The sequence below is a fragment of the Megalops cyprinoides genome, chromosome 22, assembly GCF_013368585.1.
Source record: "Megalops cyprinoides isolate fMegCyp1 chromosome 22, fMegCyp1.pri, whole genome shotgun sequence".
Lineage (NCBI taxonomy): Eukaryota > Metazoa > Chordata > Actinopteri > Elopiformes > Megalopidae > Megalops > Megalops cyprinoides.
Genome location: NC_050604.1, coordinates 21213753 through 21241267, shown reverse-complemented (window position 1 = coordinate 21241267; position 27515 = coordinate 21213753). Strand labels below are relative to the sequence as shown.

At 45.4% G+C, this 27515-nt stretch overlaps 1 protein-coding gene across 1 annotated transcript in view; it reads left to right on the top strand.

Annotated features, from left to right (window-relative positions):
* Positions 1-3322: 3322 nt before the first annotated feature.
* The window catches only part of LOC118769838 (sorting nexin-25-like), a 35733-nt gene continuing 11540 nt past the window's right edge, over positions 3323-27515 (top strand). Inside the window, exons 1-8 of the mRNA XM_036517182.1 lie at positions 3323-4257; positions 7792-7876; positions 14067-14283; positions 16615-16787; positions 18804-18990; positions 22794-22864; positions 24738-24928; positions 27118-27249. Of these exons, the coding sequence (XP_036373075.1) occupies positions 3937-4257; positions 7792-7876; positions 14067-14283; positions 16615-16787; positions 18804-18990; positions 22794-22864; positions 24738-24928; positions 27118-27249 (1377 nt within the window). The 5' untranslated portion in view covers positions 3323-3936. The remainder of the gene's footprint in view (positions 4258-7791; positions 7877-14066; positions 14284-16614; positions 16788-18803; positions 18991-22793; positions 22865-24737; positions 24929-27117; positions 27250-27515) is intronic.

Genomic DNA, 27515 nt, shown 5'->3' with positions numbered 1-27515 from the left:
TTATTTTAAAAAGTCTGCTTAAATAGGTGTTGTATATTGTACTTGAAAAGTTTAAATGCTTCTGCTGAAGTATTTCACCAGTAAGGTGTATCTACTAACATTTTCTGACGGGAGAATAAGAGACGCACATGGGCCCTCTGCTGGTCTGAACGCTCACAGCACCATCTCAAAACCTACTGCTTCTCAGGCAGTGCCGTGGAAATGTTTCAAATCTACATAATGCCAAAACTGCCACAGTTTATCGCAGATATAATTCAAGGGCATGTTTGTACATTGATCACGAAGAATCACATTTACATGAATTGGGTAATCAGAAGTGACGTAAGGCCTGATTCAGTCATCATTTTGCCCCTAATCCTTAGATTTGTCCATTAGTTTAGACGTCAAATGAGGTCAAATGCCACAAGCGTCAGGGATAAATATGTTTAGACAATGGCGGCACTGCCTTGTGGGGCCTTACCATGTTCTCCCTGTCAATCCTCTCCTGGTCGCGCTTCCTGTTGAGGGCGCTGTGGTACAGGCGGGTGCAGGTGTGGACGTGGTGCGGGTAGAGGAGCCGCCGCCTGTCGCTGGCCTGGCCCTGCGCGTCTTGCTCTTTGGAACTCCCACGGTTGCGTTTCTCATCATCCATTCGGCCGCTCTCATCATAGCTGTCATACTGGTCCGTCTCTCCCTCCTGCTCCTTGGGGTTGGACATGACTGCCTGTGCGGCACTCTCAACCTCCGAAGACCTGGTTATCAGTAAATTAATCAGCAAATAAGGTTGTGGTCCTCTTTATCACGTTACAATCTACCTGTTGTTAACATTTCTTAACATTTCTTGGCATTTATTCAATTAAGCCTGAGTGAGCTTAAACCATTACTGAAACTACAGGGTTTATCTTTCAAATGTTAGTGATGACTCACACGGACGTTTCGGAGGGATTAGAAAAACAGCACGCCATGTAGTGTGTAAATTAATTACCAGCTCCGATACGATTGAAAACCCCAGTAGCTGTCCGAATATAAGCAACAACCGCAAACCATCGTCGTGATAATTGTGATGTCACAGTAACTGCACAACATAACAGCTGGTTAAGGCCATTTCCGTCAGAGAACTTTCTTTTCCACGCAACATTTGTGTTTAAAGAAAAAAGCATTCAGATGTAAACACCAAGCGAGGTATTGTGTACACACTGTTTGCCTTAAGCCTTTGCTTAGCTATATATCTATAAATACATCCTATAATGAAAGGCAATACAGCAAAAACAAAACGCCAATCGTGCCCTATCATTCCTTATCATAATAATGTGTACACATCCACCTTCCGAAAAGCACAGATGTTTATGCGAACACGTGTCCATTCTTTCACATAATATAACATACTGTTCATATTCATATCTCTCACACACACACACTATGCATTATCCATGCTTCTGTGTGGTGCAAATATAAAAAATGTCTAATTCAAGCAAAATGTTAATGTATTAGAACTAGCTTGTTGCCATCTTATTGTTTAGAAAATACTTGCCACACACACATAGCTAGATTTAACTAACAAAACTGCCATCCAATCGAATGATGATTTTAGCTTGCGAGTCACGTTACATTACGTATCCTCTCCGCATACGTCTTACACACCTTAAATATTTTAAATTTTAACATATGCTTAATAACGCAGCACTGCCCTCACCTGGAAATTCAACCTTCAGCCTTTGGGTTAGAGGACCAACTCCCTCACAGAAGGAATGGCCTACGCATGTAGACACAGCTAACCTTGCGAAATGAGCAGCTAGTTTGACTACCTAATTTGACCATTAAATAACTTCATTTGCCTCATCCGCTCAGCCATCATTAGCTATTAGTTGCTGGCTAGCTATACGTTCAGCAAACTCATTGCCAAATATTGTATGCGCCATGCAGGTCAGCAAGTTAAGCGTCCATAATCATTGACGTTTTACATTCTACGACATGGTGTGACTCACTTAGTATTTTTGATGATCACTTCAAGAATGAGGCATTCATTTCAACTAACAGTTAGAGCAATAAATGACAAGATAACGTGGTCTGAGTGTCCCGTTTACGTCATTACTTTTGGTTCTCTGCTTCCAGCCGCTTGCGTTTTCCCTTAAACATTTTCAAGATCTTTGTCTTCAGATGACCCCAAAGCACATTTTCAAGCCAGACAGTCCTACTATCAATCCAGCAAGTGGATCAATGCATCCAGGCAACGCAACTTACTGATACCCTGAACATTGTGACGAAACACAGGAATTTCAACAACATTCCAGCAGATGGCGCTGGAACATCATTAAACAAACCAACAACAGTTCAAGTCCAGCAACACAAAGTTATACTTTCCTAACTCATAGATCTGGCATTTACGTTGGCTGCATGTAAGCTTCGTCGTAACAAAACGACTAGACAACGATGTTATCTAGTAGTCTGTTTATCTAGCTGCTCTGTATGGTTATAATGTTATACATAAATATGCATATCTCTACCTTTGATTCCTGTTTCAGTTGTTAATGGATGTTGATGACAGTATCTTTCTTTACTGGGGTGGAGCTGTCGAAATCATCTGGCAAGGTTGCTAGACCTCTATATAAAGCAATCACGCAAAATAGCGGACACACGCACTGTGACGTCATGTACAAACCCCTTTTGCGGTCTGTCTGCTTCCTGCGCGAGAATGGTTTACACGACCAATGGCAGCCGGATGCTTAGTAGCCTTGATTATGGCAACTGTCAAAAAGTCCTTGTCAGGAAATGATGTGACAATAACCACAAGGGGAAAGTGATTGTAGTGGTTGCTAAGAAATCACATAGCATTAGCAACGTCATTGTCGGATAGAAATCCAATCTCAGTACAAAGACATTTGCAGAAACAGTGCTGCCACTCAAAGTCCTGAAATGAACATCAAGATCAATCACGACATCATTGTTCCACATTACCCCGCACGTACATGAAAGAGACACGTTATTATGCACATTTATACAAAATTTCATGAAGTTTTAGTTTTTGAATCTCTGCAGAAAGATTTGGAGATTGTCTAATCCAGAAAAAAAACACCCTTAGATGCTCAAATTAACCGATCTTAATTAGCAAAGGATCGGCTGTTTATAGTCATAGTGTCAACATCGACCAATCCATATGCTATTAAGATCAATAACTGTGCGCAGAGATCTGTCCATCTTCACGCCCTATAACACGACCATAATGTACACTTGCGGAGTGCGTCACGGTTACGCTGGCGAGCTCTGTGCGCTGATTGGCCCGCGCTTTCGCGTGCATCGAGGTTTGTTTCCTCCCGGATCAGTGATACGTTCCGCCAAGGAGAGAAACAGGAAACTCCGGGATTGAACTGGTTGCCTTTGACACACAGGTGTCAAACGCCTTGTTTGCTGGAAACTGAAGAAAATTCAGTTACGCGTTAAATGCTGTGCAATTTTATTTAAATTTTCATGTTTTTTTTAAACCTAACAAGTTACCGCAACTAGCTAACTAGTAGCTAGGTAGATGTCTTGTTTGTCCGCTTCACTGATTTAGCTAGCAAGGTAGCTGGCAGCTAGCTGCGTTTTTGGATATTGCTAACTAGCCAGCTAATCTAGACAGCGATCAACTCACCTGCGTGTCGCTAAAACGTTATTCCTCGCCTGCCTTCGGGCAGGTCATCGATTCTAAATTTTTAAGTACACCAGTTAAACGACTTTGTTGGGGCTATGTGAACAGGATATGACTTAATGTTTGTTTAAGTAGATATAATGTTGCTCCAAGAGCACACGCGCACAGCAAGAGAATTGTTTTTTTCTTGTTGGACTCAGCCTGATCTTATCCCACAGCGCGCACCGTTAGCTAGCTGCAAAACAACCGTAATGAATGAAAGGTCGGTCTAATGCAAAAGGCGTAGAGTCCGTCCACTCGTCGGTTTTTTGGGACATGTCCTTTTTAGCAGAATGCATCTTGGTGGCACCAGGAGCGGCAGCGCCGACGATGCCTCCACGTCGAGCGCCGCGGCCGGTCATCCCTCTTCCAGATTCTTTCTGCCGGCCGTCGCACTCGGAGTCGGCACGGCGATACTTTTCCAGTTCGGCGATGGGGGATTCACCGTGACATCGTTTTTCCTGAAGCTTTTCATTTACGTGTCGTTCGTCCTGATCTGTTTCTTGCTGGGATTTTTCGTTCTGCTCGCGAAGCAGAGTCCCCCCAGAACGAACAAGTTCGACACTTTCAGCGTTAGGTCAACGCATTTATTGGATTTATTTAGTAAAATTATGGTAAGTGTTGCAATGTTGTTGTATTTACTATTGACCTGTGTCTTTTTTGTGTGCTGATGATGCAGAAGTTAAGTATGATTAGCTATTGAATTGTATGATATTCTTTCATACGACCATTCAGAAAAATCACATTTTACATTATTAGTAGTGTAAAGTCCAACTTGTACTTGTGATTGTGTATTTGTCTTATGATTAATACACCAGTGCCAAACGCGCCTGCTTGTATCATGAGCAATAAAACGTTTCCTGGCATTGCAGCGTAGTGATTTCGAGTATTGCATGGTGACAGTACATTTTATTGGACAGTGTTATTAAAAAAAAAAAACATTCTCTCTGTTAAGACAGTACATTTTATTGGACAGTGTTATTAAAAAAAAAAAACATTCTCTCTGTTAAAGTGCGCGTGTATGGGACCTTTTACCGAAACCTTTTAACTTGAATATTTCCTAATGCCACTATGTTGTTTTTGGTTTTGTCCTAACGTAAACCCTGCTCTGCGTTAATCATGAGGTTTGACTTCGCAAGCGACAGTGCACAGTTTCCCTGTCTCAGACACGATGGGGCTGACGAGCTCATTGAAGAATGGATTATTTGCGTTTTCAGACCGGACTAATAAAAAGTGATTACACCGCCGATGCACCCCGATACCACAACTAGTGCAGCGAAAATCAATTACTGCCCAAACATGGGCTGAATCTTCGGCTGGGTTGAGCGCTCAGCATGAAACAAACGGTTAAGAAAGTCATCTCTCCAGTTGCTTAATTCTTCCCAAAAATCCCTTGTTATTGTCGCTGTCGCTGTATTGGGAAAAATAAACGTGTCTACATTTCATGTCTTTCAAGGGTCTGCTAGTCACTTAAGTATCGTTTCATTTTCACGCAATCCAATGAAAAATGAATCCTAAATTTCTCACAGTGCAAGGAGCTATGTCAATGTCTGGTGGTCACCAAATGTATGCTGCTGTAGCTGTTTGCATCAAGAGCCCAGGATATATTTAAAAATGAAAAACGCAAAAAAGCTGCTCTCCAGCAAAATTTCGCAAGGCTTGTGCCTGGCAAATACACGACACAATGCCAGTGTAATGCAGACATAAAATGTCCTGGCAACAATTTTCCTGAGGTCTTGCCATGCCAGTGGGGACTTTCCTATGCAGTGAAAACTGGTTTCAAAGTTTAGTCTCAAAAAATACTGAAAGGTTGGGAGTACTGTGTACCAGGCCAGTGTCCACAGTGGTCCTGTTTGCCTTTGTGAGTTTTGGAGATGTGACAGTTTGCTTCCATGCCCTGGTCCTAGATCCTTACCCAGTTTATGCATGGAATGGGTTAGAGATAGGGTTTTGGGGGTAAACCAACCCTGGATTATATTTTGGGGTAAAACAAATAAGTACCCATAGCTGGCATTGCATTGCCTGTATGACATCACAGACTGACATGGCAGTTATCTGTAATAATCTGTCTGGTGTGTAATTTCTGTCTGGTGTGTAATTTGAATAGCGCAATGCAACTTGCTTTAAAGAATTTTAGCATATTCTTGGATAAAATATAATTTACACACCATGTGTCACTTAGATTAAAATAATGATTGAATTCATGTGGGATATTATTTGGCAGCCTGTGTTGCCTTTACCCTTGTGCTCAGTGGCAGATGGTGACATTGTGTCATTGTGTCAGAAAAGACTGACACCTTTTTAAGGTCGCTAACCTTTTCAGAGCTGCGGATAAGGGTGCAGCCGCGTCCGAGTGACCGACGCATTTCCGTTTCACGGCACACAGGGTTCAGCACAGCTCTTTGCAGTGTCCGTTCGTCTGCTCTGAGCCTCAGATCTCAGGAGCTCATCGAAGCCTGGTTATTGCGTTACTCTGGTGAACGATGGCCGTGATGGATGGGGCCAGCCGCTGCCGTGTCCCGACGTCTCAGCCGGCTGCAATGTTACACATGGGCCTGAGGGCAAATGCGAGAATGAGCTGGATTTGACGCGCCCCTCGTAGCGCTAGTTTGCGCTGCGGTGCTGCTCGGGTCTCGTTTCCCATTAAGGCCGTGTTACACAGAGTGATGAAATTGCATTGGCTTTCATCAGTAGGGCTTTGCCTCAGTGATTAATGTAACACTGCAGCAAGCTGAGAGAAGAGGAAATGCTGAAGTAGAATGAGTGTGTATGTGGCAGGGGGGTGATGATGTCATCAGCCTGGGTGATTGGCCTGGAATATCGGGTGGTGATTTTTATACACGCCTGGAGTGGAGTTCTCGGAAGCCTGACCGCTGGGTCATAGCTGCTCAGCCATGGTCCTGGAGGTTTTGGAAATTTCTGAAGAGGTCTACAGTACTACTCAGCCTGTTCCTGGAGCAATCACAGGATCTTTAATGGTCTATAGTGCTACTCACCCCTGGTTCTGGAGTTTTCATAGCATCTTTAATGGTCGATAGTGCTACTCACCCCTGGTTGTGGAGCTTTCACAGAATCTTTAATGGTCTACAGTGCTACTCATCCCTGGTTCTGTAGTTTTCATAGCAGCTTTACTGGTCTACAGAGCTGCTCAACCTGATCCAGGGGCTTTCACAGCATCTTAAATGGTCTATAGTGCTATTTGGCCCTGGTCCTGGAGCTTTCACAGCATAGTGCTATTCATCCCAGGATCTCCTGGGCTGCAGCGTCTGGAGTTTGACTCAACCCAAGACCCGGAGAGCAGCTTCTGCAGGCTGTTGCTCCACTCAGGAACTTAAGCACCTCTGAATCATTGATTTTAATCAGCCAGTTTATCTTCCCTGAGCAACAGGTTGAAAGGGGAATGGAAAACAGCCCTCCGGTCCCTGAGCCGAGCAGTAGCTTTTGTGGGGTTGTAGCCTTTTTTTTCAGGTGGCAGGTGGAAGACAGACCTGCTTTTACATCTCTTACTGAGATGAAGGGCTGTGTCTGAAGTGTGTCGCACCTGAGCTGCAACAGACGCATCGGGGCCGCTGTGACGCTGGAAGACCAGCTGTTGATCTTAAATTCAGGAGGCAGAATTTATTCAGTCATTTTAACAAACTTCAGTACAGCGCTCCCTTGAAGTGCCGATCAGCTATATCATGCCATCCTTAACTTTCATAAAATTTTGCTAGGAGAACAACTGTCAGTTTTGATCGTTGCGTTTAAGAAAGAGACAGGCCTCCGTTTATACTCCCTCACATACATGCCAGTCACAGGCAGTAACTAAAATGCGCATGAAATGAAGGAAATGTCATGCTTAAAGAATTTGTCATGCTTAAATTTGTTACTCAGAAACACAAAGTATATTGCATTTACACAGGAAAAACAATAGTGTTAGTTCAGCACTACACATTTTCATTTAACTCTGAAAAGTGTTTTTTTTCTGTAACTCGGTTACACATCTCTCAACATCATTGTCAATTCTGCCAGTGATTCCCAAGTGACGTGAAAAGATTTTGAATGAATGGTGATGTATTCTTTAACGCCTCGTGCTGGCGGCATTGGGTGGCTTTATGATCAAACCCGTATGGATATGTTTTTATAACGCACAGCCCTCTGGTTCTTAGGGCCGCTTCTCCACGCCGCCGCCGGAGTCAATGCAGTTGAGGAGAGTGGTGATATCGCACAACGTGGACAAAGCCCTGAAGGAAGGTGAGTGACTCCGAAACCAGACCTCAGGACACCAGCACCTCATTCAGGGGCTGCGTTCGGATCGCTCAGACCCTCCACACAAAGGCGCTTCAGTTGTATTATTCACTCTTCATGTTTATACATTGTTTATGGCATTCCTGTGCTTTATGTAGCTTAGAAAAGGCTTGGGCTGAGGGCTTAACTGGGATGAAGCCATCGGTTTGCATGGTAAAACTGTGCTGTGGAAAATAACAGCAGTGGGTGTGGGTTGTTGGTGCTTATTTTTGATGCTCACATTCAGTGTTGAAAATTGAGGTCACAGACGAAACTTTATGGCCCTGTAACCCTAATCTTTTTACCTGGTCCTCTTCTGAGGATATGCTATACAAATGCACTTATACACTCCACACTGATGCTGAGATGCAGTGTCATATATTTCCTGCCGATGCAGAAACTTATACACTGAGTGGAAGGCTCTCCCTGACATTGTGGCTATGATTTCAACTCCACTGATTTGATGGATTCAAGCGGCTCAGATTATTGAGAGAAACTAGCTGAGCATTGTTGCTTTTTTCACACCAGTTTACAGGGAATATTGTGAGGGTACCTTCAGATTTTGCAGCCAAGTGCCTTGGGGCAGGGTTCTTATGATGTTGAAGTTTATATGTATATAGATAGTTCATCAAGTGAATACTTTTGTTTATTGTGATAATGTGTAAATGAGAAATATCATAAAACATCCAGAAATGTTTAGACAAAGAACTGAGCAACGGCCAGTGTGCAGCTTAACGCTGTACGTTGATGTGGCCAATTAATCATGTAAAATTAAACCCTTGTTTTCCTCGGGCGGATAGATTAAACTCATTTTAAACTTATTAGCGTGGAACTACGCTCGAATGCCAATTGTGTGATGTTACTGCAGCCAACTGGAAAAACAACAGTAGAAGGAAAACCACTCTTGTAAGGCGCTCTTGAAAGGTGTTCACACAGTTCAGAGTTAAACCTGCAGCTCTAATACAGCATTATCGTCTTGCAGGCAGAATGTGCCAAACAATGAAATTAACCATTTTTCTCCATGTGGGCCCGGTATTGGCCTCCGCTGCTACTCCGTTACACAGTACTAATCACTCATATGCATAAAGCTGCAGTTCAGAAACTGGCAGTCATGAGCCTGCTAATGCTGCATTGTTACCTTTTGGCTAAGCGGCAGTCTGTGTCATACGTACGATTTTACCAATTAGCAGCTTAGCCCTTTTGTGCAGCTGTTGGTTTCTGTTTATTTATTTGAGTAGATTGAGGCTAAGCGCTGGATACCTGGCAGAGCGGGCATCAGTACAGCAGACATTTCTCGGATCGGCATCTGGACCTGCGAGCCGGAGAGATGGGTTCAGATCTCTGATAGTCAGTGCTAACAGGCAGCTCAGAAAAAATATCAGCCTATAAAAAGGAACGGCCTATAACACCGATGCTGCGTTCGGGGGTCTCATCTCTACAGTGCCGGAACTTGGGCCTTAATTCAGTCTGGTCCACGTTGCAGCATGTCGTTTAGGCCTCCTTTGAGCAGCAAGCTTGGGTGAGTGTCACTTTTTTGTTGCTTGCGTAGCGTTTTTCAAGACCTTCCGCAGCAGCCAAACTCATGATTTGGGGAAGCGTGTTGTGCAGACAGCGCGCCCGTAGGTCACTGCCATTGCCTTTGTGCTCATTCTGACAGTCACATGGGTTATTCTAGGGGACGGCTCTCCTGGCCCAGTGCAGGGCTTAACATTCGGGGAAAGGCAAGGTCAGACTAGGCTTCTCTTGTGATCTAACCACAGAAAATATTTGTTACTACTGTCAGGCCTGCCCTCGGAATATCGGGCTCACTTTGGCAGGATGTGGTCACAGCATTGGCGTAACAGCACAGTCAGGCCGAGGGCAAATGTCGCTTTCATAGCGTTTCTCACGGTAAGGCAGTACAACATAACGTGAAGACAATTCAGCTGAACGGAAACATGCCGATATATCTTTTCCACAAAAAAAGAAAAACAACATCAGATGTCACACCAGGAAGTGTTGTGGCAGAGACTGGAGCTGGTGTGAGCCAAGGTGTAAATAAAGATAATGTAAATGTGTAAAGACCATGTTCACATGGATCTGAATGAGACTGAAGTAAACACACAAATGGTCTTCTTTAAGTACCAACATGTACTAAAAGTCAACTTTCATGTCTGTTCTGCCTGCCTTTTATGTATTACAGTAATTACAAAACTAATGTGGAAATTCTGATGTAATGCTGTAGCTATGCCAGCCTGTGGTAAAACGTTGAATTTGCGGTAAAACAACTTTCCCTGTCAGACAGACCAAACCTGTCTTATCTTCAGGCTGCCGTTCGGTTTGCCCTGAGATCCCTAATCAGTTCAGTTGCTTGTAACAGCATTCAAATGATTGTTCGTTAAAAAAAAGAATAAATCTACCTTGGTTTTCATGATACTCAGGAGGGTCCGAGAATCCTGTGTAACATAACAGACATTGACGCTGTGTGTTGTCTGAAAGTGAGAGTAAACACAGTTCCCTGTGCGGTGAGTCATTTTTCACACACTAAGAACAGGCGTTTCAAACGGTGCTGTGGGGGAAGCAAAAAAAACTGTATAGGGACTGTTTATTCAAATAGTCATTCCTGGGGGCTGTAGTATAATCTGAAGTGTTTTGAGTCATGTGATGGGGGTGAGCCACATGGCCATGTGGAAGTAAAGACCTTACTGGTTAAAGGAAGCGGAGAGCAGAGGAATGCCCTGGAATGGGGGGGTGAGCGGTCCTCCCTGTCCCCCTGGAACTCACTCGGGGGCCCCTGCTGAAACCTCCAGCTCTCACTCCGTAAACTTGCTTAGGAGTCATGTGGAACTAATGTGCTTCCAAAGCAATGTGGAAATAACTGCATCTTTTTGCGTTCAGGAGTGGCAAGAGTGCAAATACAAACCCCACAGACGTTTTTGAGGCTGGAGTGCAGCTGTGTAGTACAGTGGTAAGAAGCAGGGCCTGTGACCGAAAGGTTGCGGGTTTGATTCCCTGCTGGAGCACTGCTGCTGTACCCTTGGGCTGGGGCTCATTTTCAGAATTTTTTTTTCACTTTCTGACAGAAGATTGAAATTAGTTCAGCAGAGCAACACACTTTAATTATGAATATGATTATGAGTTATGATGTTTTTGTCATCATAAATAACATCGTTGTTATTTTTTGCCATCAGAGGAATGTGTGGTGAAAAAGAATAGGTGATGTAATAGCCGAAAAATGTGGGGAGTGGCAGGGAGAGGACTCTGATGTTTCAGAGGTGAACGATTATAGACTGCAGCGCTGGCACAGAGCTTTGCAGAGCTATTAAAAGCGCCCACAGTAAAGACACAGAACAAAACAGCAGCCTGACTGCAGGACAGACGTTTGGTTTTGTTCCTTTATTATGTCTTTGAGTGCTTTTATTTGCTCTGTGGTATTGGTATTATTTGATGTAGTGGACATGCTTAGCCGGAGTGACTCATAGCCGGTTTTCCCAGTCATTTTGAGTGATATGGGGGGGTTGGGGTAAGGAGTAAGGGCTAAGGAGCTGGGCTCGTAACCAGAAGGTTGCTGGTTCGGTTCCCCACTGGGGCACCGCCGCTGTACCCTTGGGCAAGGTACTTAACCCTGAACTGCCTCGGTAAATATCCAGCTGTATAAATGGATAACATGTAAAAACTGTGACCTCTGTAAGTTGCACTGGGTAAGAGCATCTGCTAAGTGACAGTAATGTAATGTAATGTAGGGCTGTCGGCTTCTTGGCTGCAGGTCAAACGCAGGTCTGCTGAATCCTGCAGTTCCTTCACTCAGGGAAGACAACTGGAGGACTCTTTACTTTTTTTGTTGCTGCGGACTGTGTATTTGGCTCTTCAATAATGCAGAGATGATTCAGTTCTCTCATATAATATTTACTGTCATGAGAGGCAGAGCTGCCCATTCCTCTTGCAGAATCCTCCGTGGCGTGTCAAAGTGAAAGATGCGTTCTGCGGGGAAACGTGGATCGCAGCATTATGAAGGGCTGATCCGTTCAGCGGGCGTGTTGTGGTTCCCCTCGTGCGGGGGTTAAGCTGCATTGCGCTGAAGTTCGGACGGGAGGCAAAGAGCGCCCGAGCTCCCAGCAGTTCTGAAGCGGAGGAATTAATTTCGAGTCCCATACTGACTTCAATTTCCTGCCTTCTGTTTCCCCTTGTGTCTGTCACCGGCGCTGCCTCTCCGCCTCTCCTGAGGCGCGGGGCTGACATGATGGCTCTCCCAGCATGCATCAGTTAGGCGACTTAATGAGAATAAAAAATGGATCTCGGGGTCTGTGTCGGATCTCAGAACGGGTGTTGTCTTTGGTTTGCCAACAGGTGTCGCTGGGTTTTAGAAAGAAGTTGCATTCCGTTACATCCCATAATAAGCCCCCACTCCCACCTCCCCCTGCTGGCTCCGTGTGTTTTTCTCATTCCCAACTGTAGGCACACTACATTTACGTTTACATTTATTCATTTGGCAGACGCTTTTATCCCAAGCGACTTACATAGGTTACAGTTCTTTACAATGTTATCCATTTATACAGCTGGATATTTACTGAGGCAACTGTGGGTTAAGTACCTTGCCCTGTACCCAAGGGTACAGCAGCAGTGTCCCAGCGGGGATTGAACCGGCAACCTTTCGGTTACGAGTCCTGCTCCTTAACCACTATGCTACACTGCCGCCACACTATATGGCGTGTACCTTTTTTTTTCTCTCACACGTTATCATTTAGTATGTAGACGATATTCTGTCAGTTCCTTTTTAGGGGCAGAGTAATTTTCGTGTGTATTTACGTAGGGTTTTTGTAGGGTGTTTTTCCAGTGCCCCAACGAGCCAGGCTGAAGCGAAGAGGAGGCGACCGCAGTCAGCGGATTGCTGCACCGCGCGCCTGTAAGCCTTTGGCCACGTTGCTAGCCATCTGTCACCTGGCAACCCCCCTCGGCAACGCAACCTTTGCTTCGGGGAGCCGTGTTTGCACAACGGATGTAGCGGCGTGCGGTGAAGCAGTGTCACACCAAAAACTGAGGGCGAGAGTTTGGGGGAGGAAAAAAAAAAAAGCAGCGTATACTGGATTTAACCAAATTGTGCAAAGTGAAGCTCTCAGCATTCGGGCTCGCTCTTTACTCTGAATACAGAAAAACAGCCGTGTCAGCAGCATCTGTCTGACTCGCGCTGTAGGGGGTGTGCATGCAAATCACCTCAGGATTTGGGAGGAAGCCAGCGGGCGTGCAGGAGAGACATGAGACGGCATAATGCAGAACCGAAACCGCCCGCCGCCTTAATATAGTGCTGTGAGGGCGGTTTGCGAAGAAGAGGAGGCAGGGTGGATTGTGGGTAATGGAAGGCCAGCTGTCCCAGTTGTCATGTTGTGGGTTGCTCAGGGTACATCCTGCTTGCGACAACTGATCCAGGGTCAGGTTACCTAGCCCTTATCCTGTCCTCAACTGTTATATGGCAAAAAGGTAAAACTGACTCAGGGTCAGCTCTTGGGGAGCTGTCTGCTACTTCTTTATAACAGCATGTTACTGTTGAAGCACTTGAAGTGCATTAACCTAAAGTCTGGGTTTATTAACCTCCTCAGTCCTTTGCGTCTTCAACACCAGGACTGTGGTGACTTCATTATATGTTAAGCGCCAGAGAGTCATACTGTCTAGGGGATACAGTTGCTATTTAACACATCCTGGTTATGATTAAGCCACACCTGTTTGTGAGGAACTTATCAGGGTCTGTGTCCTACCCCTTAAACAGTACAAAAAAGATCACGATATTCCCCCCATGTCAAGGCCAGATTTTACAGTGTTGAGTGTTCTCTCTCTAGGACAGGTCTGTAGCACTTCAAGGTCATAGGAGCCCTTCCTCCTATTCCTATAGGGACTACAGTCTCAGTCAGTCTTTACAGCTGCAGAGACAACGCTCTGTCCTCTTTCTGTCATTTTATACAGCCACAGGGACTGCATCCATTATCACCTTTCTCAGCGTTTGAGTACGGCTACAGAGACTGTATCCATTATTATATTCCTTGATGTTTGAGTTCAGATACACAGACTATATCTGTAATGGTCTTTCTCAGCGTTTGAGAACAGCTAAAGGGATGGCATCCATTATCATCTTTCTCAATGTTTTTGTACAGCTGAAGGGACTGACATCCATTATCATCTTCCGCAGTGTTCGACTACAGCTACAGGGACTACATCCTGTCCTGGTACGTGGCTCTGAGCCGGGACGAGGGGCAGCTGTACCAGCTGCTGTCTGAGGACTTCTGGGAAGTGGCCAGGCAGCTGCGGAGTCGGCTGGCCAACGTGGATGTGGTCACTGTGGTCTGCAATGACATCGTCAAGACCCTGCACGGACACTTCTGCGACCTGAAAGCCGCCAACACCAGGTGAGGAGCTTGTGGGGCGTGGCGGGGCGTGAAGGGGAGGGGTGGGGCGGGGCCCAAATACAGGCCAGAAGGGGTGTGTGGGATTGGGGATGTGGGTGGGCGTGTTTTTTAAAACTGACAATGACAAAGGAGAGAAGACTCTATTCCCTCTCATCTTTTTTTTCCCAGAATGTCCCAGACTGTTGTTCTGTCTGTAAAGTACCTGATGGTGATTGCAGATATTGATCAGCGTGAATAAAGGTCAAACAGAGAGTGGACGGAGGCCAGGGACTGCAGTATTCAAGGGTATTTGACGGCTAAATTTTATGGATGTCAGATTACCCTTGAGGTAATAAAGTTCTGTGTGTCCATCCATTTAGAGACATGCAGCAGTTAAATACAGTCTATAAGCTTACGTTACGGTCGCACAAATTAAGATTCCATCCTATTTAATTGCCATTGTAAGTAATTTTACTTCGTATGGCTCTCTGACTGAAAGAAAACGATGCGAGAATTTAGTGTGTCAACGGAGGCATGGCACTAGACTGTGGTTTGCGGAGTAATTGAATAGCTCTGTAAACCTTTAAAGGTGTTCATCTCTAAAACCACCCTGTTCGTAGCAGTCCTCTGCAGCGCGTTTTGTAGCCAGCAAGATCATCTTCGTCTTTGCCAAAAAGTTGTTGATTGTGAAGAGCTGTACCAAATAAAGGTTGATTGATTGACTGATTGTGCCTGAAAGAGAGCGAAAAAGGTATAAGCAATATGTCCTTACTCACACACACACACACACACACACACACACACACACACACACTCACACAAACCACTCTCTCATCATCAGATCTTTGCTGCATAATGTCACTGAGCCACTCCCTGCTGTGCCTCTGCTGTTAAAGGCCGTCGAATGAAACGGTTAGGATTTCAAAGACGAACCATGTCTGCCTCTGAGTATCACATTGCCTGGAATCGTGGGCAGAAATAGGCACTGATTTGATGATCAAACTCTCTGCGGTCATTTGAGCCTAGCTTAGTGGAGCCAATTTTGAGCCAAAACAATGGAGTCATTTGTCTGTGATAAAGAGTAAGTGTTACATCTCTGTACTATGCAAAGATAAGGACGTTAGCCTTGGCACAGCTGAAGATAACACATTTACCTGAGTTAACCTGAGTGTATTCATACCCCCCCATCAAACCTAGTTTTACCTCAGCCAGTACCATAGAGAGATGAATAGGTCTCTCTGATTTTCATCACATCACAGTACAGAAGCAATTTTCTCTCATCTCACAAATGTGTGACCTGGTCTCCGTGGAGACGATTTTGCCGTGGTGGCTGTAGTTGTTTGTACTGGGATGTGTGTTGCGCTTTTGGTGTTGTGCTGTGTTGTTGGGTAGTGTTTTTCTTGTAGTAGAGAGCTTGTAATTTGTTGCGGTTGTCGGGTTGTTGGGTTTTAATGTGCTGATTATTTTGGTGTTGTAAAATATGATGTGATCATTTGTAATTTGTCGCTGTTGGTTTTATTGTGTTGTGTTGACGGTATTGCGTGGAAGCTCTGTGTTACGCTCACTGTGTAGTTTTCCCTAGTTACTCTTGTCTCAGGCTTGCTAATATTCCTCCATCTTCCATCTGTTTATGCACACGTGGCAAGTTCTGTGAACAATAGAGTTTTTTTTTTTTAAAGTCTGAAATATTAATGAATCTTATTCATATTGCAGAATAGTTTGAAGTTTTGAGGGTATTTTCTGCCGTGACTTCACCCCCATCAGTCTTTGCTTCCTTTGTTTTATTCATGAATAATACAAAGACCAGAAATAACGAGACAAGAAAGAGACAAAGGGATTGGTTAAAGAACAGAACTTTCCCTATACTGTTTTTAGCTTTGTGTAGGTGCTGGTATGTAATATGATACAGTTTTCGCCGTACTGGAGCTACAGTCTTACACCTGCAATTGGATTAGTATCCACAAACTGCACTGCATAGACCCAGACGGGAAATAAGAAATCATTCTGTCACAGCCTGCTGCGTGTCAGGAGGTCTTCCTCTCATTGTTTTTCCAGACTCAATACTGTCTGAACCCTCTTCCTCTGAGTTTGGAAATGTGTGTTTTTTGTAAAGTTGAGAAAAATCATACACAGTCCTTAAATGGTGCTGAGGACACTATTGCTTAGGGTATAGCCCTGCAGAAATGACCTTTTGTTAGGCAGTGTGACAGTTCATTTTTCCCGCTTAATTTAGGCCTCAGTCAGTTAAACAATTCCATCCATGGTCCAGTGCTTCCCTCTATGATCCTGTGTAGGCCTCAGACCAGCCTCTCGCCTAACCGACGCGCCCCACGGCGGGGCCCTCTCTTGCAGGCACGAGGAGCCGCCCAAGCCCTTCCCCCTGCACCCGTGTCTGCGCAGCCCGGAGGAGGAGCTGCGCTTCCTGCGCTGCTGCGCCCGCCTGCTGCTGCTGTGCCTGCTGCCCGCGCGCGACGCCCGCTCCTACAGCCTGCGCGTGGTGCTGGCCGAGGTCTTCGCCACCAAAGGTGAGCTGGGAGCCCCGCCCACTGTACATGCCACACCCACTCATCCTCATCTGCCCCTCCCACTCCATCTGCCCCGCCCATTCTGTATGCCCCTCCCACTCTATCTGCCCCGCCCATTATGTATGCCCCACCCACTCAGCCTACCCCGCCCACTCTGTCTGACAGACACTGATTATTCACCCTCTGAAAGGCATGTGGTTTGTTTTCCATAAAGGAGGGGTTAGTGGGGCTGTCTGAACAGTACTTCCAAAAAAGGCAATGTACTGATACGCAGGCCTTTATTCAGTCTGGCTGCAGTGTAGTTTGGTCAATGAATGCAAGTTGCTCAAAATCATGATGTGTCACTGAAATAAATGATTAATGTTGTGCGTTCAAGGGGAAAAGAGTAAAAATGCATTCAAAGTTCAAGACAATGTCAGTTTAGTTGAATCGGTGCTGTCGACTGTGCAGTACTGTGATGTAAAGATATGAGTCACAATGACAGACATGAAATGACTAGATGAATGAATAGATTGGGACAAATGAAAGAGGGTGCAAATAAGGGCCTGCCATATTAGATTGGTGTGATATTCAAATGAGGTAATCAGATGTAATTAGCAGTGCGCTACTTTGATCCTCTAGTGTTGCCTGGCTGTTCCCTTCGCATGTGTTCCTTCAGGGTGCCATTTAAGATGAGAGACTGCAACTATCAAGATTGAAGGCTGCAGTCAGTGTAGTATCTCTGTATCTATGCTTAAGAATGCGCAGGAGAAGGTTTGTCTCAACCGCTCTAGACAGGCGCACACTTGAACAGGCAGGGAGAAGGGGGGGGGGGGGGGGGCGGGGGGGGCTAATTTGTTTACCTTGCAGACACAGGAAGTTAGAATGGGGGAAAAAAATATCCTTATATAAGTTTTAATGAAATCTTCATCACGGTAGTTGCATAGCAACATGTGGCAGCCGGTATATTAATAACATATTGCAGTAACTCTTCCATCTGTCTCCTTCACAGTAACGGTGGGGGAGAAAGAAATGAATGTTACATTCGTGTTATTTGAGGTTTCAGTTGTTTGAGCACATTATGGGGTTTTGTGCCTGCGAGTCTCTGTGTTCCCTCTGTAGTTGTGCAGGGAGCCGCAGAGATGAGCATAAGCTTGCCTTTATTCGGGAATCAGATCTGAAACCACTTTTTGTTTTCCTTGGCCTTTTGTCAAAACAAAGCCTTCCAGTTGTGTTGGTAATGTAAAAGGATAATGTTATGATGAAATTTGGGATGAAGTGGTCGTCCTTGGAGTGAGGCCATGACACGGGGAACAATACGCCCCTGTCCTCGTGGTGCGGCGGCCAATCGCGGCCCCTCCCGTCTCCTCAACGGGGGCGGGGGATGCAGCCCGTCTGACTGGCAGAAGACCTTCTGGGAATTGATTATGTGTGGCGGGACTCAATTGCCTCGGTGGCCATCGGCGGTAATCACATTTCCAACTCCCAATTTGGAGTGATTATCTGTAAAATGATCACCGTAGTAACGGCCCTGTTGATGAGCGGAGCGGGCGGCCCTGGATATGGAGAAGTGCGGATTTCGCTCGGCGATGCGTGTGGCAGGTGACACCTGCTCCCTATTTGCTGGGATTGAAAAAGCCATTTTTGTAATTTAATGTTAATGTTAATTATAGTCAAAGTACATTTCATTACTGGTTTTTGTGGCTATGAATGCATAAAAGAAATGCATTAACTGCTTCCATAAAATCAGACACAGGCACATTCTGTATAGACAGTGGTGTCTGCCATTCTGCCTGTGTTGTCACAGGGTTGTCATCTTACTGCACGTTCATCCAGCTTGGTTTGATTTTAGATGGATTGCTTGCCAATTTCTGCCTTACCTGTATGAGTACAGTGAGGTGATAAGAGACTGATTGATGCTGTTTGCAATAGAAAGGTATCGAATTCTGCAGTGTGGTGACAGGGCTTTGGTTGATGTCCGGTGTCTACATTTTGGTGGTAAGGTTTTGGCTGATGTCTGATCTGTGGTGCCCGCAGTGCTGAAGCCGATGGTGGAGGTGCTGAGCGACCCCGACTATATCAACCGCATGCTGCTGTCCCAGCTGGAGCACCGCGAGCAGCTCAGCGAGCACCACAAGAAGGCCTACACCTACGCCCCGTCCTACGAGGAGTTCATCAAGCTCATCAGCAGCAGCTCCGACGTCGACTTCCTCAAACAGCTGAGGTGAGAGCGGGCGGGCCCACCTGAGCACCGGGACTCCGCATTACATCGCATTACATCGCATTACATCACATTCCATCGCATTGCATTATGTTACATTACATTACATTACATTACATTACATCACATCACATTCCATCACATTGCATTACGTTACATTACATTACATCACATTCCATTCCATTACATTACATTACATTACATTACATTACATTACATTACATCACATTCCATTACATTACATTACATTACGTTACAACACGTTCCGTTGCGTTACATTACATTACATCACATTCCATTACATTACATTACATTACATTACATCACATTACATTACATTACATTACATTACATCACATCCCATTACATTACATTACATTACATTACATTACATTACATTACATTACATTACATCACATCACATCACATCACATCACATTACATTACATTACATTACATTACGTTCCGTTACATTACATTACATTACAACACGTTCCATTGCGTTACATTACATTACATAACATGCATTTAGCAGATGCTTTTATCCAGAGAGACTTCCAGCACAATAGAACAGAAGTGTATCCATTCAAGTTAAATGAGCAACAGTGTCAGACTAGGCCAACAACACTCCCAGATCAGTGAGTGTGAGCATAATGCCATTCAAGCCCTACTGCAAGTTAACTTGTGCAACCTGACGATGACAGTAGAATCTAAGTATACTACAATGCATCAGTTGGTAGAACACATAATCTAGTATACATCACAATACTCCATGTAAAATAAACATCAAATCCTAGAGGTAGCAGGTGTTAGGAGGCGGGGATTGAGCCCCATGGTGGAGGTGCTCCAGAACTTTTCCGCTCCAGAACTTTTCAAGCCTGAAATCCAAATAACAGCATGAAAAGTTGAGAGGGCCCTCAAATCATGCTTCTTTGTTTAAAATCAATCACGACATTCAATCTGCGTCATCATCAGCCTCATTTGTTTTAAAAGCAATAATTACAGCCAGACAGGCTGATGAATATTTGCAGGTGGTGGTGCCGTTCTTTATTTGTTATTTTCGTGGATATGTTTTTTACGCTCGCCTGGAGACCCATTTGTATACCCATTTGTAGCCTGTATCCCCGCTCATGCTGTGAGATGCTCTGCTGCAGAGACATGATAAAAACCAGAGGGAGTGCAAACATAAAAAAATTAAATGTGAAAATATGAGCTGTGGACACCTGCTGATTTTGGTTTTTTTTTCTGTGCTCGTAGCTGGAATAATTGCTGGACAAATCCGTGGTAAACTTTTTGTTTGATGCCGCACCGAACTTGATCGGTTTGTGGAATCAGTTGGTTTAATTTCAGTTAGTCCTCAGCAGCCAGCATTTTGAGTTTGATGACAAAAACCATGTTGTTGGTGCAGCCACTTTGAGGAATGAAGTGATCATGGCACGTATTCTTGGAGTCAGCGAAATAGATTCCTGTTTTGCTGTAGGGTTCTGTTTGTCCAGTGGATTCTGTATTTAATCTCTCTGTTGATCTTGTTTCCCACCAAGTTAGTCAAAGATCACAGCGCCACCTGGTGTCTGTATACTGCCCGGGCCGAAAGGGGACCTTCCGACGGCCCGGAGTGCATGTTGCGTGAAATGAAGTTCTGTTACGGTTTCTGAAATGGTGCCAATACATCACGACTTCAATACAGTCATTTAATAGAGGAAATGTTATCAGCTCTTGAAATGAATTTGGAGCTGTTCTTGAAATTCTAATTAAGGAAGGTTTTAAGCCTCCTTAAAAATGTGTAATGTTTGGGTGGATTTACGAAGCGCTCAATAAGTAGCTGTTGTACGGCTGATTGAAACAATCGCTTTGTTTGTATGGCCAAACATTTCTGAGGAAGAGAGGTTTGCACTCATGGATTCTCTTGTAAAGAGACTGTTTCCACAACAGCAGGTTTTTACACAGACCAAGGTAAAGGCCCCCCATTTTTAATACCAATTGCCAAATGCATGGCAGCAAGCCACATGGGAAAATTGTCCTTGTTGCTGTTTGCTTTTAGTGTATTGCTAAAGCCTAACACGGCCTGGCTGACCAGCACGGGGGCGGTTAGAGAGGAATCAGTTCGGAAGAATGTGGCTTCGAAAAGGGATTAATAAATTAGACCACAGAAGCTATTAGCAGATGAGTTCTGTCATCAGAACAAGAAGATATGGATGGGAATTAGTCAAAGGTAAATTTCACGCTGACACTAGTATTGTTTTTCCGCTCAGAGTTATTAATGAAATGAATAGCTTAGCAGGGCTCCTAGTGGAACCAGAGGTTTCACACAGCCACAGATACAGAGGCAGAATGACAGGCCTAGCTGGGCTGGATGTTGAGTTCTCACCATGAAACCTATGTTCCCACTCTTCTGGCATTGTAACTTGATGCCTGCAAATGGAAAAAAGTGAAGCTCATCAAAGAAATGTATTGAAATGGGCTGGGTTGAGCGGGAGAAAGATTGTGGCAGTGATTGATGGTGCATGTGGTTTGTAGGCACGGCAGAATCATTTCAGCAGCAAAGACTGGTGTCACAGGAAAAAAAAGAAGGAAGGAAATAAAGGATAGACGACAGCGAGCGTGATTAGCACGTAACTACAAAGGCAGGAGAGGTGAAGCTCAGAGGCAGCCGTTTTTACAGCCGGAGCTTTTAACTTGACATGAAAGGGATTAGCCTAGAGTCGAGACGTCTGAAATCACAATTCGTCACAGAGCGGTTTAATAGCCCCTGGGCCCTTGCAGAACTGAAATCCGAAAAAAAAGAGGCACAGTGCCCGTAGAGGAGCGTCGAGAGTATGCGACACCTACTCGTGTCTGGTCCTTATTGTCCAAACTCCGTGACAATAACGGCACCTCCCTCCGTCTCCACGGCAACGCCAAGCTTCTGATGGATTACCATTAGCAACAGACTAAAAATGGACAGTTTACTCTATGTGTGATCTTAACAAAAAAAAGAACATTATGATTTTCCTATTGCAGTGGTGCCCTTAGCTTTCTCAGTTTATTCTCCACACTAGTAAAGAATTACTAAGTAACTCCACCTTGATTCAGCCAATTACTTCTTTAATGGAACTATTATAATCAGATAGTTCTGGATTGGGATTAGGATTGGGCTCCTTCTGCCCATAGTACGCTATGATTTAGAAAGTTTCTAATGGACAAAAGCTTGCCGTAAATTAATGGTCTGTTGTGTACTAAGGTCCTTTTATGTTTTTTTGGATGAAATGCACTTTTAAGTCTTTTAAGTGCTGCAGACACGCTGAGAACACTTGATTAAAATCACAGGGTGAAAATGTGTTGTCAGGGCAACGCTGGCCCCTTCCTCCGCGTTGGCTGCCATTGTAACAGCTGTCCGTCCGGCAGAGCATCGCGTTGCGAGTTAGGTGGCACTGAGAGGGGTGCGCGGCACTGTGATTAACCACTGTGCGCACTCAGCAGGTAAGTGCCGGCTTTCCAGGGGAAAAATGAGTGTTTGTTGGGATGGTAATTCACCTCAACAGCACAGGAAACCAGTCCTGTGGTGTGAACGAAGAGCAACCCAAACTAGCAGCGCAGTTTTACTTAAAGCGCGCACAAAGACTGATGCAGCCAGTTCTCTTCCGGTTGGTCTTAAATGTTTGCATTTATGTTTAAGGCTTTCATCTTGTAGCAGTTCTTTAAGAAGTGCCATGCCTATGTTTGATCAGTCTTGACTTCAGAAGGGCTCCAGGAAGCCTGAAGGGGGTTGATAACTGCTAGAGAAGCTCCAGTCCACCCACTGAATCCACACCCCTCTGTCTCCACAGGTACCAGATTGTGGTGGAGATCATCCAGGCAACCACCATCAGCAACCTGCCTCAGCTGAAGAAGCAGAAAGGTAGGATGGCAGCTCAGGGCACCTCTGTACCCTCACACAGCTCCTCTCCCCTAAGGACTCCACCACGGCAAAACAGAACCGCCAACCTTACTGCCCTCGCTGTTGTCTGGAAATGGAAAGGAGCAAAGTAGTTTCCATCTAGCCCAATTGCGACGCTATGCTAATAACGAGATGTCTAGGCCTTTCTCTGTGGTTTTCATTGCCCATTGAGTCAAACCGCTATGCTATCTGTGGCTTGAGAGCTTCTGCACTGCCGCTGCAGAACTGATTAGCTCGGTAAATCTCAGTAATTAGACACTTTAACGAGGTTGCAATTGGCGTTTTGATGTTCCCACAATAAGATATGGTGGACACTGCCAAATTGACCTACTGGATCTTAATGTCATTGTAGTTCAATGACAGTTTTTTCAAAGCGAGGAATTACATATTCAATTAAATGAAATGCCAACAGTGAATATGTCCTCTCACCCCCCCCCCACCCCACCCATTTGCCTGTCCCCTGAGGTGAATGGGCTGGTTGTTTTTGCTGTCTCTGCGCAGTAAATGTGATAACATCTTTCATTAAGAACCAGAGAACGCTCTGTGGTTTCAGGCACATTATTTTGGCTCCAATCTTGCATTGTAGTGCTGTAAAGGAAAGGTTACCCATGAAATGCTTGGCCAACCAATGGTACTCATTTAATTTTTTTTTTTTTATCAAATACCAAACCATTCAACCTCTTCATTTTTCATTCTCAGTTTTCACTGCTGTGCTCCCTTGGTCGGTCTCCGCACATCCAATCTTCCCCCGTGATTTTCGAGAACACAGGGAGAAGGACATAAAAAGTCACTTCCCCAAAGGAACAACAGAGTGGGAGACCTCCGACCTCTGACCTCTGACTGAACCAGAGCACTTGTGGCCAGATTTATCATTATGATGCAGTTGATGCAGAGACTGGGAACGCTATTGGTGTTGCCAAGGAAACAGCACCTTTGCTGCCTCTGCAAGTATTATGCAGCATAATACTTGCAGGAATGATTTAATTTACTCTGATTTGGTCTGCCTTTGTTTTGGCGGTGTGTACGCTTGGAGTCTTGTGAATAAAGGAAATCTCCAGAGGTCCACCTGAGCTGATTGCTGTTTTTTCTGTGTTGCCCTTTGCACAGTTTCTGATAAGGGATCACAAACAAATCCATAAGTCTGAAGAACTGGCCGTTCAGCTGACACGTCGCATTAAATCGAGCAGCGGAGATATTGACGTTCTCACCTTTGTGTCCCTGGTAATTTGTACCCGCACCCAGGGCCGATAGTGAAACCTATCAGTCGTTGTTGGCAGTTTCCTAATCTTGAATGAGTTTCAAGATTTTCAGTTTCTCATTCAGGCCTGAGAACTCCTTGTCAGGATAATGAGCGTATTTACACTTGAAAATGAAACTTTGAGTGAGCAGGAATCAGTGGTCTGCTGGATATCTTTCTGTCAAATTCACGAGGGTTCCAGTTATAAACATGCATATTCCATTCCATTACATTACATTGTTGTCATTTAGTAGCTTTTGTCCATTGTGGCTTCCATAGGATACAGTTTCTGTATGTTATCCATTTACACACCTGGATATTTACTGAGGCAAAGCTGGGCTAAGTACATCGCCCAAGGGTACAGCAGCAGTGCCCCAGTGGGGAATCGAACCAGCAACCTTTTCGGTCACAAGCTCTGGTCCCTACCACTACGCTGCAGTCCCATTCCCTCGTATGTTAGGAACCTGCATATGCACGCTTCTGCCATGTTGGACACATGGTCAACCCTTATACTGGGGGTGGCTGCTTTTAGGCAAGGGATGCAATCTGAGGCTGTAACAGAACTCCAACCTCATTCCCCCAAACCCCCCCTTACAGATGGCAAAGGGAAGGAGACGGCGGCCATGAAGGCAGACCTGCTGCGAGCGCGGAACATGAAGCGCTACATCAACCAGCTGACGGTGGCCAAGAAGCAGTGTGAGAAGAGGATCCGGCTGCTGGGGGGGCCGGACTACGAGCAGCAGGAGGACGGGGGCGCGGACGAGGGCGACGGCCCGCAAAGCCAGAAGGTACAGCCGTCCTAAACGCAGCGGTTAGCGGGGCGGTTAGCGTGTCCCTCAGAGGCATTGGGGTCAGGGTGCCCCTAACAGACAGAGGTTAGCATGTGCCTGACAGACAGCAGTTAAAGTGTCACAAACAATCATCACATCCTTAGGATGTCCCTTAGAGATAGAGATTAGGGTGTCCCTAACAGACGAGAGATGAGGATGTCCCTATCATGAAAGGGACCATGATCTTCGACAGATGGGTGAGGGTGTCCCTTACAGACAGATGTTAGGGTGTGCCTAACAGACATAGCGGTTAAGGTGACCCTAACAGATGCAGGCATTAGGGGCCAAAGAACCAAACCATGAGTTTGTTTCTCTGGGACACATACAGAACAAAGGTCCCTGGGTTAGGGGTGTCCCATCCAGGCAAGGAGCAGGAGGGCACACGTCTCAAACACAGACTCCCAGAATCAGGCAATGATACAGAGCCCGGGACGGCGGGAGGCCTTCATCATGCTGTGCGGAGTGAGCCGCAGTTCATTACTGCCTCACCTGCCCCTCTCGGCCCCGGGGCGCATCACTCACACGGCCACCCGGGCTGCCGCTTTATTAACTGCCTGATTGCAGCGTGAGACGGGCAGGAAGCGGCCCGGCATACTGATGAGGTCAGGGCCCCCTTTCAGTGCTCCGGCACAGCGCTCTGGTGTCAATTTCTGGCTTGCCTTAATTCTCATGGACGGGCGTTCATACACAAAACCAAATCTGCTCTGTAGCAGTAAAATCTCCGTGTTTTTATCAATTCTCTGGAGGGTGGTATTTTCACTCAGTGCCTCTAAGAGCTGCGTTTATTGTCATACCGTATTTACATATATAAATATTTGCAGCAATATTTGCAGGTGGGTTCACTATGGTTGCACCCAGTTTGTGAGGCTAACGGGCAGTAAAATGTCAGTCAGGAGCGGCTGCCGTTATCATTATAACCCAAAGTGCAGACAGCTGTGACCTCAGGAGCGTGCACTGAGGTGATTTTAAAAATGAGGTGAAATATGGCTCTGCAGAATAGAGTATGCTTTCCAGCATCAAGATCCTACAGCAAAATGGGTTAACAGCGTAGTCTGCAGGACAGCATGAATCACTTGTACCTATTTTTTGCCGTAGCCCAGGAATGAAAAATACTGAAAGAAACTCCTCCGAAAGCCAAATGGAGATAAAATATCCTGATAAAATATCCTTCGGGCTCCCACATTTATTGCATTATGAGCTGGAAATTAAAGTAATCACATTTTAGTTTCATTTTCTGCGCTGAGACCTTGCATTTTTCTCCGGCTCATACCGCCACTGTCAGTTCCGCAGTCTGTGTATTATTAGACTTCTACTTTTAGTTTAGCGCAAAAAAAAAAGAAGTCAAGAAAGAGTCAAGAAACACCAGGAAAAAATGAGGCAGAAGGCTTAGTCTAGCTTCAGCAAGAATGATGCTGTGCGGAGTCTGTCCAAAACTCGGATATCGATATGGAGCTTCACTCAGACGGATGATTCAAGGCTGAGACGGTGACATTTTCAGAGGCGGCTTTTTCCCACTCCGCTCATCTCTCCTTGTCATCGCCCCCACTCCAGAGCGAGTGTTGTTTGTCTCTGTCATGCTTCTGCAAGCTCCCAGCCCTACAGGTGCAGCCAGGTAGCCTTAGCGGCAGAAAGGCTGATTACTGTCTGCTTATTTTTTATGTTAGATTGCTGTAAGGGGACCTCATTTTACTCCTGATCCATCCACGTCGCTGCGTGATTACGCAAGCAGTTCAGTTGATGTGACTATCTCAAAAGCAAGATGGCAACGTCTAAGCCCAGGATTTTAGATCATTCTGCAGCCCTGTGGTTACAAGGACCTACTTCCCTATGCTGACCACAGTCAGTTTCAAATGCAGTATAATGTGGTTATTGTACAACTCATCTGCAGAGGGAAGTGACCTTGTTTGGACGCAACAGCAGTGGACTTAAAATGTGGTGCCAGTATAAGACCAGCATAAGGTTTTGCTGGTAGAGTGTAAGACTTTTCTCTCAGTTTTCTCTCAATAGTTGTCTATCTATCTACACCATTTTGTCTATGTACATGAGAACATTTGCATTTGAGGATAGTGGTAAACCCAACCTTTAATAGATAAAAACTTTTGAATGGTGGCCTATTTGAAATGCTTTGCACCCTGTTGCTTCCTCAGATCCTTCAGTTCGAGGAGATCATGTCCAACCCTGCCTTCCGGGGCCACTTCCGGGCGTACATGGAGAGGGTGGACAAGAGGGCCCTCATCAGCTTCTGGGAGCTGGTGGAAACACTGAAGACCGCCAATAAGGTACGGCCCACCACCACCTCTCACAGCAGTGAAGTGAAACGGCAGATCAGTGGTCTCCCAGTTAGGGAAAGGACACTCAAGACAGACCCCTTCCCCACCACCACCTCCACCACCTCATGTAATGTTTTGATGATTGTCGGTGAGGGCACCCCCCCACCCCACCCCACCCCCACTCTCGAAAGCCGCTAACCTGGCAGGGTTGTGTAATCACACGCATCCCCAGGACAGGTTCACTGTGCTGCCCTGACATTTACACTGCAGCAGGG